This window comes from Xyrauchen texanus, chromosome 46, assembly GCF_025860055.1.
Source record: "Xyrauchen texanus isolate HMW12.3.18 chromosome 46, RBS_HiC_50CHRs, whole genome shotgun sequence".
NCBI classification, from domain to species: Eukaryota; Metazoa; Chordata; class Actinopteri; order Cypriniformes; family Catostomidae; genus Xyrauchen; species Xyrauchen texanus.
This window is the reverse complement of record NC_068321.1, coordinates 3,939,452-3,952,432: the sequence shown is the minus strand read 5'-3', so window position 1 is coordinate 3,952,432 and position 12,981 is coordinate 3,939,452. Positions and strand designations below refer to the sequence as shown.

At 37.9% G+C, this 12,981-nt stretch overlaps 1 protein-coding gene across 3 annotated transcripts in view; it reads right to left on the bottom strand.

Moving 5' to 3' along the window:
• Positions 1–12,981, bottom strand: part of ankrd27 (ankyrin repeat domain 27 (VPS9 domain)) — a 50,325-nt gene that overhangs the window by 35,856 nt on the left and 1,488 nt on the right. For 2 of the 3 annotated variants that reach the window (XM_052119663.1, XM_052119664.1), the window contains exons 2-7: positions 6,757–6,879; positions 1,591–1,701; positions 1,335–1,491; positions 857–1,002; positions 403–462; positions 276–329 (exon numbers count right to left, since the gene is read on the bottom strand). In XM_052119663.1, the coding sequence (XP_051975623.1) occupies positions 276–329; positions 403–462; positions 857–1,002; positions 1,335–1,491; positions 1,591–1,701; positions 6,757–6,858 (630 nt within the window). In that variant the 5' untranslated portion in view covers positions 6,859–6,879. The remainder of the gene's footprint in view (positions 1–275; positions 330–402; positions 463–856; positions 1,003–1,334; positions 1,492–1,590; positions 1,702–6,756; positions 6,880–12,981) is intronic. The other variant, XM_052119665.1, reaches the window with a different exon arrangement.

Genomic DNA, 12,981 nt, shown 5'->3' with positions numbered 1-12,981 from the left:
AGCCTCCACATGCTGTAAGTCTCTGCGGTGTCATGCACATCGAGCCACGTGTTAAGATGCGAGGATTAATGGTCTCATAAGCGGAGGCAACTGAGATTTGTCCTCCACCACCCGGATTTAGCTGAGTAACCATGACACCACCACGAGGACCTACTAAGTAGTGGGAATTGGGCATTACAAATTGGGAGAAATAACCAATAAATTAATAATAATAATATCAAATTTAAATGGGAGAGAAAGAAACAGAAAATAAATCTAGCTGGCTGATAACTGACCTCCACTGCTTGTTTGAGTAGAGTCATCTGTAACTCCTCTCTCAAAAACAGCTTCTGAAATGAGTTTTACACCATTAGTCTCTCAGAGAACATCAGTATTAGAGTGATTTGTGGTTAAACAACTTACCAGATGAGAATCTTTCAACAGGCACTGAAGACATTTTGTGTAGAGGGTATTTACTGAGTCCTGAAGGATTAAGAACATGAAATGTATATATAGTGAAATATTAAAAGCGTATTTTAATACATGATCCTGTTTCTAAAATGGGGAATACCGGTGCAATTCTATCAAACTGCATTTCTTCAAGTCATGTCAAGTCAAGCGATGACACTTTATCAGCACATGCTCAGTACACGTCTCTTTCTGACCGAAGCAAACTGATTTTGAAGTATTAAATCAAAACAAATACAGTGTCTATATCACTTAAGAGGCTAAAAGCACAAAAGACTCTAGTGAAAGATAAAAGCTTGTGGAAAGAGCAGCCAAATGAGATGTAAGCCATAATGTAATGTAAGATGGTAGATAAAAGGGGGATAAGAGTAAAAACAGAAAAAGCAAATATAAAATACGTTTATCTTACTATTTGGTATCGGAGGCCTTTCCTCTCTCGTTCTTTAAAAGAGTTGCAGAAGGCGGACACATACTTGTCCAGTTTTTCAGCATGACGGCCCAAGAATTCCCTCACATCCTCAATATTCTTCAGACAGTACGGTGACAAAATTGTCTCTTAAAAACAAGTATTCAACAAAATCAAATGAAAACACTCGTACAATTTCAATTAAATTAGCATTCAAGCAAATATTCGGTCTATATTATGGATAAGTGACATATTTAATAATCATGATACATTTGTGATGATTTTTCTGTCAATTAAAACTATGAAACATTGCATATTAAATATCATGTTTACTCTGATTGGCTGTGAAGTTTTCAATTAACAAAGCATTTAAATTTCAGTTAGGACAAAACATTATGTGATGCTCCAAGTTTGTCATTTGCTTCAAATGACAGGGCAAGGACAAAGCTGAGGACAAAGTCAGAACAAATAAATGCAATACCAGGGCCGTGGTCAGAGTCCAGGGGCCGTGCAATGCATAGTATACTGTAGGCCTGCTCCTTTTCATTGTAAAAAGTCTCCTCAAACAGGATAGTGACCGAGATGGGATTCGGAGACCCTGCAGCCAGCCGGACCTGGTTATTTTCTATGGACACTTCCTAAAATATACATTAAACAAAACAGTGATTCAGTTATGATGATATATTAGGAACTTCTGTAAGATTTTATGTGGAAGACTGTGTACAGTGCACACATACCTTTCCATCTAGTGTCTGGTAACCCTGCTCAGCAGGCTGAAGTACGTATCTGTCAAACTGAGATGCCTTCAAGGAGCCAACTTGTAAACTTCCACGACATGGTACCAGAATCTATAATGAAAAATCATACATTCTCTGTATTACCATTTCAAAACTGTCCATTCAAATGAATTGATTAAAAAACGATTTAACAAAACCAGCCTACGGTTTTGAAAATCCACCTAGTTTAAAGGTAACCTGCCATTTCAGTAACAATAGTGGCACTAACTCCTCCTGTATTCCACTGTTTGTACAAACAGATAGTCCCTCCCAAAACTCACACCATTGGTTGAGCCAATTTTGCAAATGACTCGCAGGCTATATTCCAAGTCATCTGAAGTTATATGGTAGATGTCTTTAGGAGTAGACCACCAGGAAATAAGGGCCAAATCTTTTTTTTTTTTTATTGCCTTAAATTAGCTGCTGTAGAAAATCTTAATGACTCCGGCTCTAATTGAAGCCCAGCAACTACTGATGAAACTCATTGATGGTAATGAAATGGCAGCCTTTAAAAGTGAGTGTGAGTTTGAGCATGGCAGCAGCTCTTGTTCCTCCAGCTTGGGACCTATATTGTTGGTGCTATAACTGCATGAAATATGACCAACAACAGCATCAATACCAACAACAATAACTGCAAAACAATAACATCAGAGCAATGTCAACCAGTTGCACCAATTAATTTTTATGTACTGGCAACAGTAAATAAACAATAAATAAACACTGCAAATGGATGTATGTCTCATGCTATTTTGACTGACACCCCATTGCAATTATCCCCCTATGATCCAGAATTTCTTAACATCCTGCAAATATTTTACATGGTCCTTTGAGCCGAATAAGATAATTACAATGAACCAAGACAACCAAACAATGACCAATGCCGTATACAACTTTGACGACAGTCTTCAAGATTGACTGGTGGTTTGATATTGAAGACTGAGATGAATCTTGCTGGCCCTACACACCATAGATCCACCAAATCTATTCCAGTCAAATGCTATTCAGACCAGCCATCCCTGAGCTGAGAACCCAATGATGGACGAACTAAGGCAGCTGAATGAGTTCTTCTCAGACTTGGGTCAAAGTGTAAAGCAGCACTATTGGCTCAGGAGCTACATGAATGCCTTCGATAGCACCAAGCTAAATTAGCTACTAATGGCCTTAAGTTACCAGGTCAGACTAGACCAGTGCTTGTTCTGTCCTGGAGTCCAACCCTTCCTCCATCTTTGGCACCAATCCCTCAATCTCAGCCGAACAGCCATTTAAGTTCTCAGTCAGATGATCAAACCCTTTCATGTGTGCTAATCATCCACCGTGCACACTCACTTGCATGCAGCCAGCCTATGTGGCCTGAAATGCAACATCAGCCATCAGGGCTGTCATATACAGTATGTCTAGCTCCAAAGCAAAACCACCAATGCTGGATGTGTACTCTTCCAATTAATCCAGTGTTTGGTCCAGCCGATTCAAGATTCTGGCCAGCCCTACCTTTCCAGGTTTATCCAGTCCCACCAATCCCATTTTGTGTTTCCCCAGTACATAAGGCAAATCTGTCCTAACCCCAATTCCCACCAGCATTGCATCAGGCTTCAAGTAATCAGTCTCCCACAGCAGTTCAAGTCCAGCACCCAGTTGCATGCCCTGCCCATATTCCATAGACCTAGAGAGTTCTCCAAGTCCTGCTCTGGCTGATCCTCATCGGCCTCCTCCTGGCCCAGACTTCATTGAATTGTCCTATTGCTGTCAATTGTGAAATCGCCCTACGATCCAGAATTCCTTAACATCACCCAAATATTTTACAGCTACACTTACTCCTCTCATCCACACTAGAATGCATTTTTTTCCCACCGAAAATTCCATCTGTTACCACATACTTTGGAAAACAATGGCATTAGAAAACTAAAAGAGTATTCAAACAAAAAGGGATTTGTGTGGATGTGGCCAAAATTATTTGAGTTTTAAACAACATAAGGGTGAGTAAATGATGACAAAATTGTTATTTTCAAAATCATAAATAAGTCTTGAAGAAACATTTAAAGAAATATTTACATTAAAGACCCCTCTGCATGAATGGCCGTTAAAAATGTACTACTTGCACCGGGCCTCATGATGTACTTCCACTTTGAAATAATCTGGTTTGCTAGTTTCTGGTAATATGAGATTACAATGTGTCGTAGTTGCCTAGTTCTTGAAACTCCACCTAAAATGGGTGTTATTTTAAGGTCCGGATATTTTTAGAGACAGGAGAAGAAATATTCTGAACATTACTATCAACAGTGTCTTCAAAATTCAGTAGAATAACACTTTTTATACCTCGGGTGCAAATGCTTGATTCTGATTGGTTGACAGACATTCTAAGGTGTGCAATTATTTTTCAGTTAATGCACGGCAGTGAAGTAGCTCCAGGTTGACTGCATAATGGCAGAAAACTAACCATACAAAATGAAAACACTGGCCAAGAACATCAGATAAGAATGACAAACAAACTCTAACATCCTACATTTATTTTAATTTCTGTTGAAAAGCACACTTGTGCTCCCTCCCTCTCTTTTTCACACACACTTAGCAACAAACATAGCCATTATGTCAGCACACACCTGGATCTCAGTGGGGTTGCAAACAGTTGTAAGGTTTACAACGGAAAGCTAAATACAAGAATGACTAAAGTCACTACTGCTGTGAAGTGAGCTTTAACGTACATCTTGGTGATTTGAAGGTTATCCCAAATGCGATCTCTCTCAGTTTTTGAGTTCTCGCTCTCCCTCACTCTCTCACATACACACACACACATTAGCAGATTTAGGTATAGGCAACATGGGCAAGCGCCCAGGGCGGCATCTTACCAACAAAGCTGGGGGGCGGCACCCCAATTTTTCATTGGGGTGGCATCATAAAGGTTTTCTGTGATTATATTGACTAGGTCCTGAGCTCAGTAAGGCGAATTTCCAATGCTGTAGGCTAACTTGAAAGATGTCTATATTATGCTGATATGTTGTATCTTTTGTGATATATTCTGTCTTTTGGGGTGTCTTATGCCTAGAATTAGCCAAGGAGGTTGTATGGTTCATTTGGTTCCTATTCTGAAAGTTTGATAAATTGTGCATTATGACATGTAGCTATATTTAATGGGCAAACAAATGTATTTAAGGTGTCATACTCATATACTGTATTTCAATGCAAATTCAGGGGCACTTCTGAAATATTTTGGAGCACCCTTTGGCTCAATCTACCTCCTCAGCCACACAGGCCTCTTCAGAAATTATCTTGGAGCCTCAGGATGAGGAGCAATCCACCTCCTCAGCCACAAAGGTGTCTTGTCTGAGGATGTGGACCCATTTGCTTCCACTTCTCCCCAGCAGGATTCTTCAGGTGTATTTGTGCGCACACGCACTTGTGTGTGTGTGTGGGTTAGTACAGAATGGTACTTTCTTTTCGGGCGAGGGAGGTTCGCCCAGGGCGCCATACAAGCTAGAACCACCACTGCACACACACAAATGCACACAATGCTCCAGTTAAGCAGAGCAGTCCTCCGTTTCTAGTTCTAAAGTGACCTTTTAGAACAACCAACAACTGCTTGGGCTGTATCAAAGCAATACACTGAATCAGTGGAGAAAGAGAGAAGTTCCACTCACAAGACCATTTTAGGGAAGAAAACCAGAAAATGTCCTGAGATAAAACCCTGAACAGTGCCTTAAGGCATGGTAACCATGGAATATGTGGAATAATTGAAGAGGAACAGTTGAATTATTGAAAAATAATGCACACTCGCGTCGGAATGTGGCAACACTGCACAGCAGAGTGGCCATTAAACCTCAGCTGTGCATTACCTTACTTAAAGCTTTAATTCAGCCTAAGCCGATCTGAGAAAGCAATGGTTTGTTTAAACTCCAAGCCCATTTCACAGTTTCTCCTCAAGCGGCGGTCTGTAGTAGATATTTAACCACAGATCAGTTTAAACCACAAATGACAGAAGGCTGAAGGAGACTAGTAAAGGATGTCATTACCAGTGCTCTTTGAATGAAACAACTACACGCTTCAAACACTGCAATGATCCATGTGTCAGAGAGGAGCGAGAGACCTGATGATTAAATAGTGGCTATGTTAGCGCATTCAATATGACATTAAAACTGCTTCATTCTGTTCTGAGTGGTTTATAAAGCCTGGTCAGCATTAGAGAATGGCTGATGTCTTTATAAATCAATCTATCTGGGATGTTTAACCAAAGTAAAGTCATTAGCAATCGTTGTATGTTAAAGAGACGGCCAGACTGCTGCAGGCTATATATATATATATATATATATATATATAGCGTAGCTACATTTAGAAATAAATTAAAATATATTTAGAGGCAAATTTCAGAAAATTATAAATGTGAGATCAGTCACATTAATGTCAAAACAGAGATTATAGTTTTAATCAACTGACAGCACTAAAAAGTAGAAATAATCTGCCTTCTCATAAATAAATCTCTACATGTACTTGTAGGTGCACTGAAATCTGTAACTGGAAACTCCTGAGCCGCACTACATAGAACAAGGAAGCAGTTGTGCAAGAAGTCCATTGAGACTGAAACTTGAAACAACTCTCATAAATGAATCAATTCATGTACTGAATGCGCATAAAAAGCATGTGAACTGACCACAGCCACATGAGCAAATACATATCTAATCTCACATAGCCTATAAAATGAACATTTCCTCTCTCTGCTTTTACAAGCCATAAATATATGCCTCAACACACAAACAACATTCACATGTGTCTAAGCTCTTTTTAGGGACTGTTTCAAAGCTTTTAACAGCATTCATATAAAACAATTATGCATTCCATTATGCAAATTATCATTCCATTACGATAATAAAAGAGTGAAACATGCAGTGGGATTGAAAAGTCCAAGAGTTCACTTTTGAAAATACTAAATTTTTCTAATTTAATGTCATCAACATCACACATTTATTTGACTAGTGAAGTGTACTTGTTTTAAAATTACAAAATCCTAAAACTGATTTGCAGGTTTAAATTAGATTTAGTATTTGTGTTTTTTGATGTGGACTTGTAAATCCCACAGTCCCTCATTGCAAATGCAAACTTTAATCAACATTAAATTTAAGAAGTGTAGCAGTGACTCACAATGCCATGGAGTTCCGCCACCCTGTTGAATAGGTCCGGTCTGAGTTTTTCCAGTTGCAGGTAAAAAGGGTTCTTCAAGATATTCTCATCATACATAGCCATATGTGTCCCAAACTCTGATTCCTTAAAGAGAGAGAAAAGGAGAGATAGAGAGGGAGACAGGAGGAGGGTAAAACAGGAATCAGTAAAAGAAAAGAAAGATAAGAATAGGGGAAACAGATGGACAAAAGGAATTTCAGAAATGTCAAAGGGATATGGAGGTTGAGCATAACTGGATTAGCTTTACTAAGTGTTTCTATCCAGCTTGTTAAATTTTCTCATCTGACTATTATTCCGATCTCTATTTATTATTGTTCGAGTAAATATTTAGTGGTGTTTGTAAGTGTCACTTTTATTGATTTATAGTGAGGGATTTGTATAAAACATTTCCAAGCCCCAAGTATTAGTACATTTTCTATTACTAGAAAATGTAGTGGTAAAAGAAGCTTTTACCACTACATTGCCAATGTGAGGTCCGGTTGAACATACATATTCTTGGGTTAATGTGGTGGTAGCAAACTTCAGCGCTCAAGAGGGCTATAGAGTATAGAGTACCTACAAAAGTCTGTGGCATTAAATTGGATTTGTTTTTAATTCAGGTAAGTTGCTCTACATAAATTTACTTTAACCAACACTCAGCAATATTCTCTTTACACTGTGGCTCAGCCATGGATGTAGTTGGCTTGAAAGAGAAATCTCACCAGAGAAGCGGACAGCTCACACGAATGTCTGCTACAGCTCATGTGTCAATGTTGAGAATGCAACACATACTTGTGTTGTGTTAAGAATTGTAGTTTGAGACATTTTACAACACAACCAAGCATAAAATCGACCTTATGTACAGTACGTAGCTAGAAGTTCATGTAGGCTACTCGCATAGATCATATTTCGACATTTAAACTTCATTACGTAACTCTGCACTGTTTATGCTATGGACATAAATTATACCTCAAATCACGCAGCTTGTGGACAATAAAAGTAACCGGGGGAAAAAAAACACAAGACTTACACCAAAGGAGGGACCTGAGCTATATCTAAAAACCAGAATATCATGGAATCTTAAGATTTGGGTTAATAGGCAATCACCTAGCAACCTCATAACAAAAGAATGTGGCAAAAATCAGGACAAGCACCACTGACTCTCTTCTGAAAATGCAGTAATGCAGTTTACATCAATAATATCCTGCTGCTCAGCCTATAAGCCATTACACAAGGATAGTCAAGCAACTCTGTGACATTCAGTTGGCTGCATCTCAGCTGAACTCATTAAAGCATCTTTGGAAATGAAATTAACTTCAAGATGCTCCATTGTACAGTAAACATGATGGTATCCATGCAAATAAAGGCGGTAAACACACAAGGAGGTGAAATTCTCAAACATGCATCCCTCTAACTAACGATAAAAGAGGTCATAATATTTATATTATATAATATAAATAATCATTTTACATAACTTTATAAATGTTTTACTACAGTTGTTTTTTGTTTTTGTACACTGATGAGCCAAAATATTATGACCACACGAATAACACTGATCATCTCCTAACAAGGCCACATGTCAAGTCTGGGAAGATTAGGTGGTATGTGAACAATTGGTTCCCCTAGATAATGTGTTGAATGCAGAAGAAATGGGCAGGAGTAAAGATTGACTTTGAAAAGGGCCAAATTGTTATAGCTAGACAACTGGGTCAGAACTTTTCTGAAATGGCAAGCCTTGTGGGGTGCTCCCGGTCAGCAGTGGTGAGTACCTAACGACAGTGGTCTGAGGAGGGAAAAAACACAATCCAGCGACAGGGTGTTGGGTGCCCAAGGCTCATCGATGGGCAACGAAGGGCAACGAAGGCTACCTCCTGACAGAAGGTCTACTGTAGCACAAGTCACAGACATTTTTAAGGATGGTTACAGAAGGAATGCATCACAGCACACAGTGCATCGGACCCTTCTGCATATGGGGTTGCATAGCTGCAGACCTGTCAGAGTGCCCATGATGACTCCTTTCCAATATCAAAAGTACCTATAATAGGCACACGAGCATTGGAACTGAACCTTGGAGCAGTGGAAGAAGGTTGTTAGTCCAATGAGTCCCATTTTCTTTCACATCACGCTGACCTCCGTTAATTAGTGAACATTATTAGGTGAACAACAGCCAGTGTAGACAGATGTATCAGTTTCAATAAAGGATCTTTTTGTGTGTGAATGTTTTCTTAGGGTGCTTTCACACTAGCACTTTTGGTGCACACCAGGGTTCGAATGACATCAAAGTTTGGTTCATTTAGATAACGGGAACGTTGTTTTCCGAACTCCGGTGCGCACCCGGGAACCGCAACCGGGTCTGCATGAAAAGGTGGTCTGGGGTATGTTCATGTGAACTCCAGTACGGTTTGCTGCTGACATGAATAAAATCGTACCAAATCACGCAAGTAAACCACTTGTGATGACGTATAATTTGCGTCTTTGCAGGCTCCCGATCGCAATTATTATGGTATAATGCATTTCTCATACTTGATTGTGTCCAAACACAACACCTTAAGAGAGCAGCTCACATTCTTCACATCTCTTCCAAAGCATTCACAGGCTCATGGTAGACAAACGCTAATATTCATCACATCATTGCACATTCAATGAATCCGTGGGAGACAAACACAAGTGTTGTTCTGTGCATGGCAAGTTTTCATAGTAAATCCAAAGAGACAAACTTTAATACTTAATTTAACACAGTGACGTTTTCTCGAGTTGTTACTTAGATACATTTTAAATCTGCTTCATTATGAGAAGACCCCTTTAAGAGATAAACAGTAATAAGAGTAATAAACTATCCTGTTGCCTTATTTCTGCCCACAAAGGTCATGTCTTCGACACATCTAAGAGAGCATTTAATTTCAGGAATTCCCCAGTTACGTACAGCCCAGAGTGAGTGAGAAAACAGACACTTCCTTTAAATGCGCCTGTGATGTTTGACCTTAAAAGACTTTCTTTACGCTACAAACATTCTAGATCAGTGGTTCCCAACCCTGGTCCTGGACAAGACCTAACACACCTGATTCAACTCATCAGCTCATTAGTAGAGGCTCCATGAGCAGAATTGTGTGTGTAAAATAAGAGAGATGTCCAAAATGTGCAGTGTTCGGGGTACTCCAGGACCAGGGTTAGGAACCACTGTTGTAAATGATACTCACTTCTCAATTAATATTTGGAAGTTGGAACAACATTTCCAGCCTTAAAATCACCATGATTAAACAATAATATTCTCTGAGACAACAAACTGAAGTTCATAAGATATCCAAACAGGAAACATGTACAGAAATTGGACTGCAATAGTATCCCACATGCCAAAATCTTACTCACATATTTATTATGGCTAAAGAGAGCTTGCGACGCCATAAATAATTTCCTCTTTAAACCCTTCAAATGGTGGATGAGGAAGAGTAAAGCCATGATGATCAGGTTCAGGGTGTCCAGATGAAGAAAAAGAATCACATGGGTGCTTCGGGGGGAAAAAAACCTGATATTCCAGACTCAAGAGTAGGTCCTCCAACCCTCAGTCTGAGTATCATGGGAATATTGTCTGGATGACTGTCTGCTGAGACACTGAAGAATGTGAGATGTGCCATGTGATTTGTTCCTCCAGGCCATAACACACTGGGTTGAGGGGGAACCATCCTCCTGTGATCCGAATAAGATCTGAGTGAAATGTGTTTTCCAGATGATATTAAACTGAGACACGGTTTCTGAACAGAGACTGTTCATTGAAATCCTTAATGACTATAATTGGACATGCGCTAATGGTCTGTCATTCTAAAATGATTTTACAATAAACTTTTAACATGATACTTTTTATTTTCATCTGGTCAGCTTAAAGCAGAAGTGTTTATTTCTGCACCACTAGCAACAATAAGTGGAATAGCAAAAATAATTAGTGATTTCAAACAGATTCCCAAACACAAACAGATAGTCCTGCATCAAATCCATGTCATTTGTTGAGTTTTGTTAGTGCACAGAGCCAAAATGGTCATACTTTTCAGAGGATTTACATGGGCTATTATGCATATTTTCAAACTGAAGCATTATCAAAATCATATCAGGCCTCAACTGATCCAAGTATGAGGATTAATTTACTTTATATCACCAAAACCTAAAACCCAAAACAGGTTAAGAAATGTAATTTAACTTGTGATGTATTAACTACTTTCTTTAAAAAAGGGCCATTGTCTGCTTTGTATTTTATTGTGTTTTATGAATTTATTAACATACTTTTTTTATAAAATTGCAAGTAGGGATATAATACTGTATATGTAAATACCAATATAAATATATTTGGCCGATACGGATACCGATTTAAACAAAAATGTACAGGCTGATACCAATATTCTGCCACTTACCTTATTTTTTCATTAGATCACTGTTTTGCTCAGCAATTATGTTTTAAAAATGCACAAAGAGGTACAAAAGCTTTTTATTGTTCTAACAATAAATAATTTCAACTGAACCTGGGTTGATCTGTTGAACACATGACAGGCCAACAATTTCTAAAGAGAGCCACAATAAAAGATAAATAGAATTAAAAAAAAAATATTGAAAATAACTAAATACTGCATGATGATTTATGTGCCCTTTTAAGTTCTTTAGTGTTGTTTGATGGATAATGCCATCCCGACTGCTACAAAGCACCGCTTGCTTACATAATGCTGACTGAAGTGCTGATTGCAGTCTATTTTTAAATGCAGCCTTTTAAGCTATCGTAATTGAGCAAGACCATATTGTCATTTCAATATTAACTCAATCAATCATGCAGCCTTAATGGATACCATACCAATGTCTCAGATGTCAAAGTTTGCTGGTTTAAAAGCTTTTTGGATAGTTTTACCTCATCATGTATAGGTAAATGCCGCTTTCACAACTATCACGTCTGTAACGACAGTCTTTCCTCATTAATGTGAGAATAAATATGACATGTTCTTAGGAGTGCCAACCCTTCTACATTACGTGGCTATCTTTATTTCTGGATTGTGCATTTGATTTCAGCGACTTTTTACAAAGTGTGTGGATAATTAATTATAAATGAAGTATGCTTAAAAATGATTTGCAGAAAGTTTTAATTCTGTTTATAATTAGTTAGACTTTATTCGTCCCCATAGGGAAATTTGGTTGGCAGCATACTCAAATGGCATTTCATCACATCAAACAAGATTCGTCAATGGACATTCACATACCCTTACCATGCACCTTGCAACAAATTAAGATAGGATGTCCAGCTGGTCTGGTAATCCTATCTGTTTAGAATTGGCCAAAAAATATCAGCGGTCAATACATCGGTGCATTCCTAATAGCAAGTAAAATGTGGAAATTGTCCTGTGGTGTAACTGTCCCCATCATGAACTGCAAAATACTCAAGTGTATCAAAATAAACAATGTGAAAAGTAATACTCTTTGGGTCATTCCGTGTTAACCAGAAGTCCCTGGCTCCAAATTTTGTTTTTGATAATTTTTTTTATTTATTTTTTTTACTGATGAAAGGAAAACATAAATGATCAAAATATATCAAAAATATCAAATGCCATTGATCAATATTTGCTGAGTAATCCATTATTTTCTAGATGGGAGTGAAAATTGTCATTTTCACCTATGATTTTAAAGCAAAATAACAGGTCAAAGAAAAAAAAACTTAGAAAGGTGGTAGTGTCATAATTTTATTTCTACACAGAGTAACTTTTTTTTATTTCCTTGTTGCATTATATGCTAATGGATTTACTTCAAAAATGTAATAAAATATACATATTTATAAAACTATTTATGTTGTTTTTCTGAAGCTGGAGTGCCTATAACTCCATAAGTATTAAATATGTCTTAATATCCTTTCAGGTTCTGGTTCAGAACCAACTTTACTTGTATCTTTAAGGCCCTACATGATTACATCCCATAGATCCGGAGTGTCTCTATCTGTAAATAGTTTCATTTTACCCATTTTCAGTGTATGAAATTAAGCCCAAATATGGGTCACATGGTATGAAGGTATTTTTCTTGTCCCACAGAATAAATGTCTAAAGTACAAATAATGTTAAAAATAGAAATATATTAATGTAAAACAAAATCAACAAATGTCAAAATCTTTAGAGATTTTCAATTTGACCCCTTTCCACAAAATAATGGATTGATGGAATTTAATATTTTGGCTTTCATCATCATCGT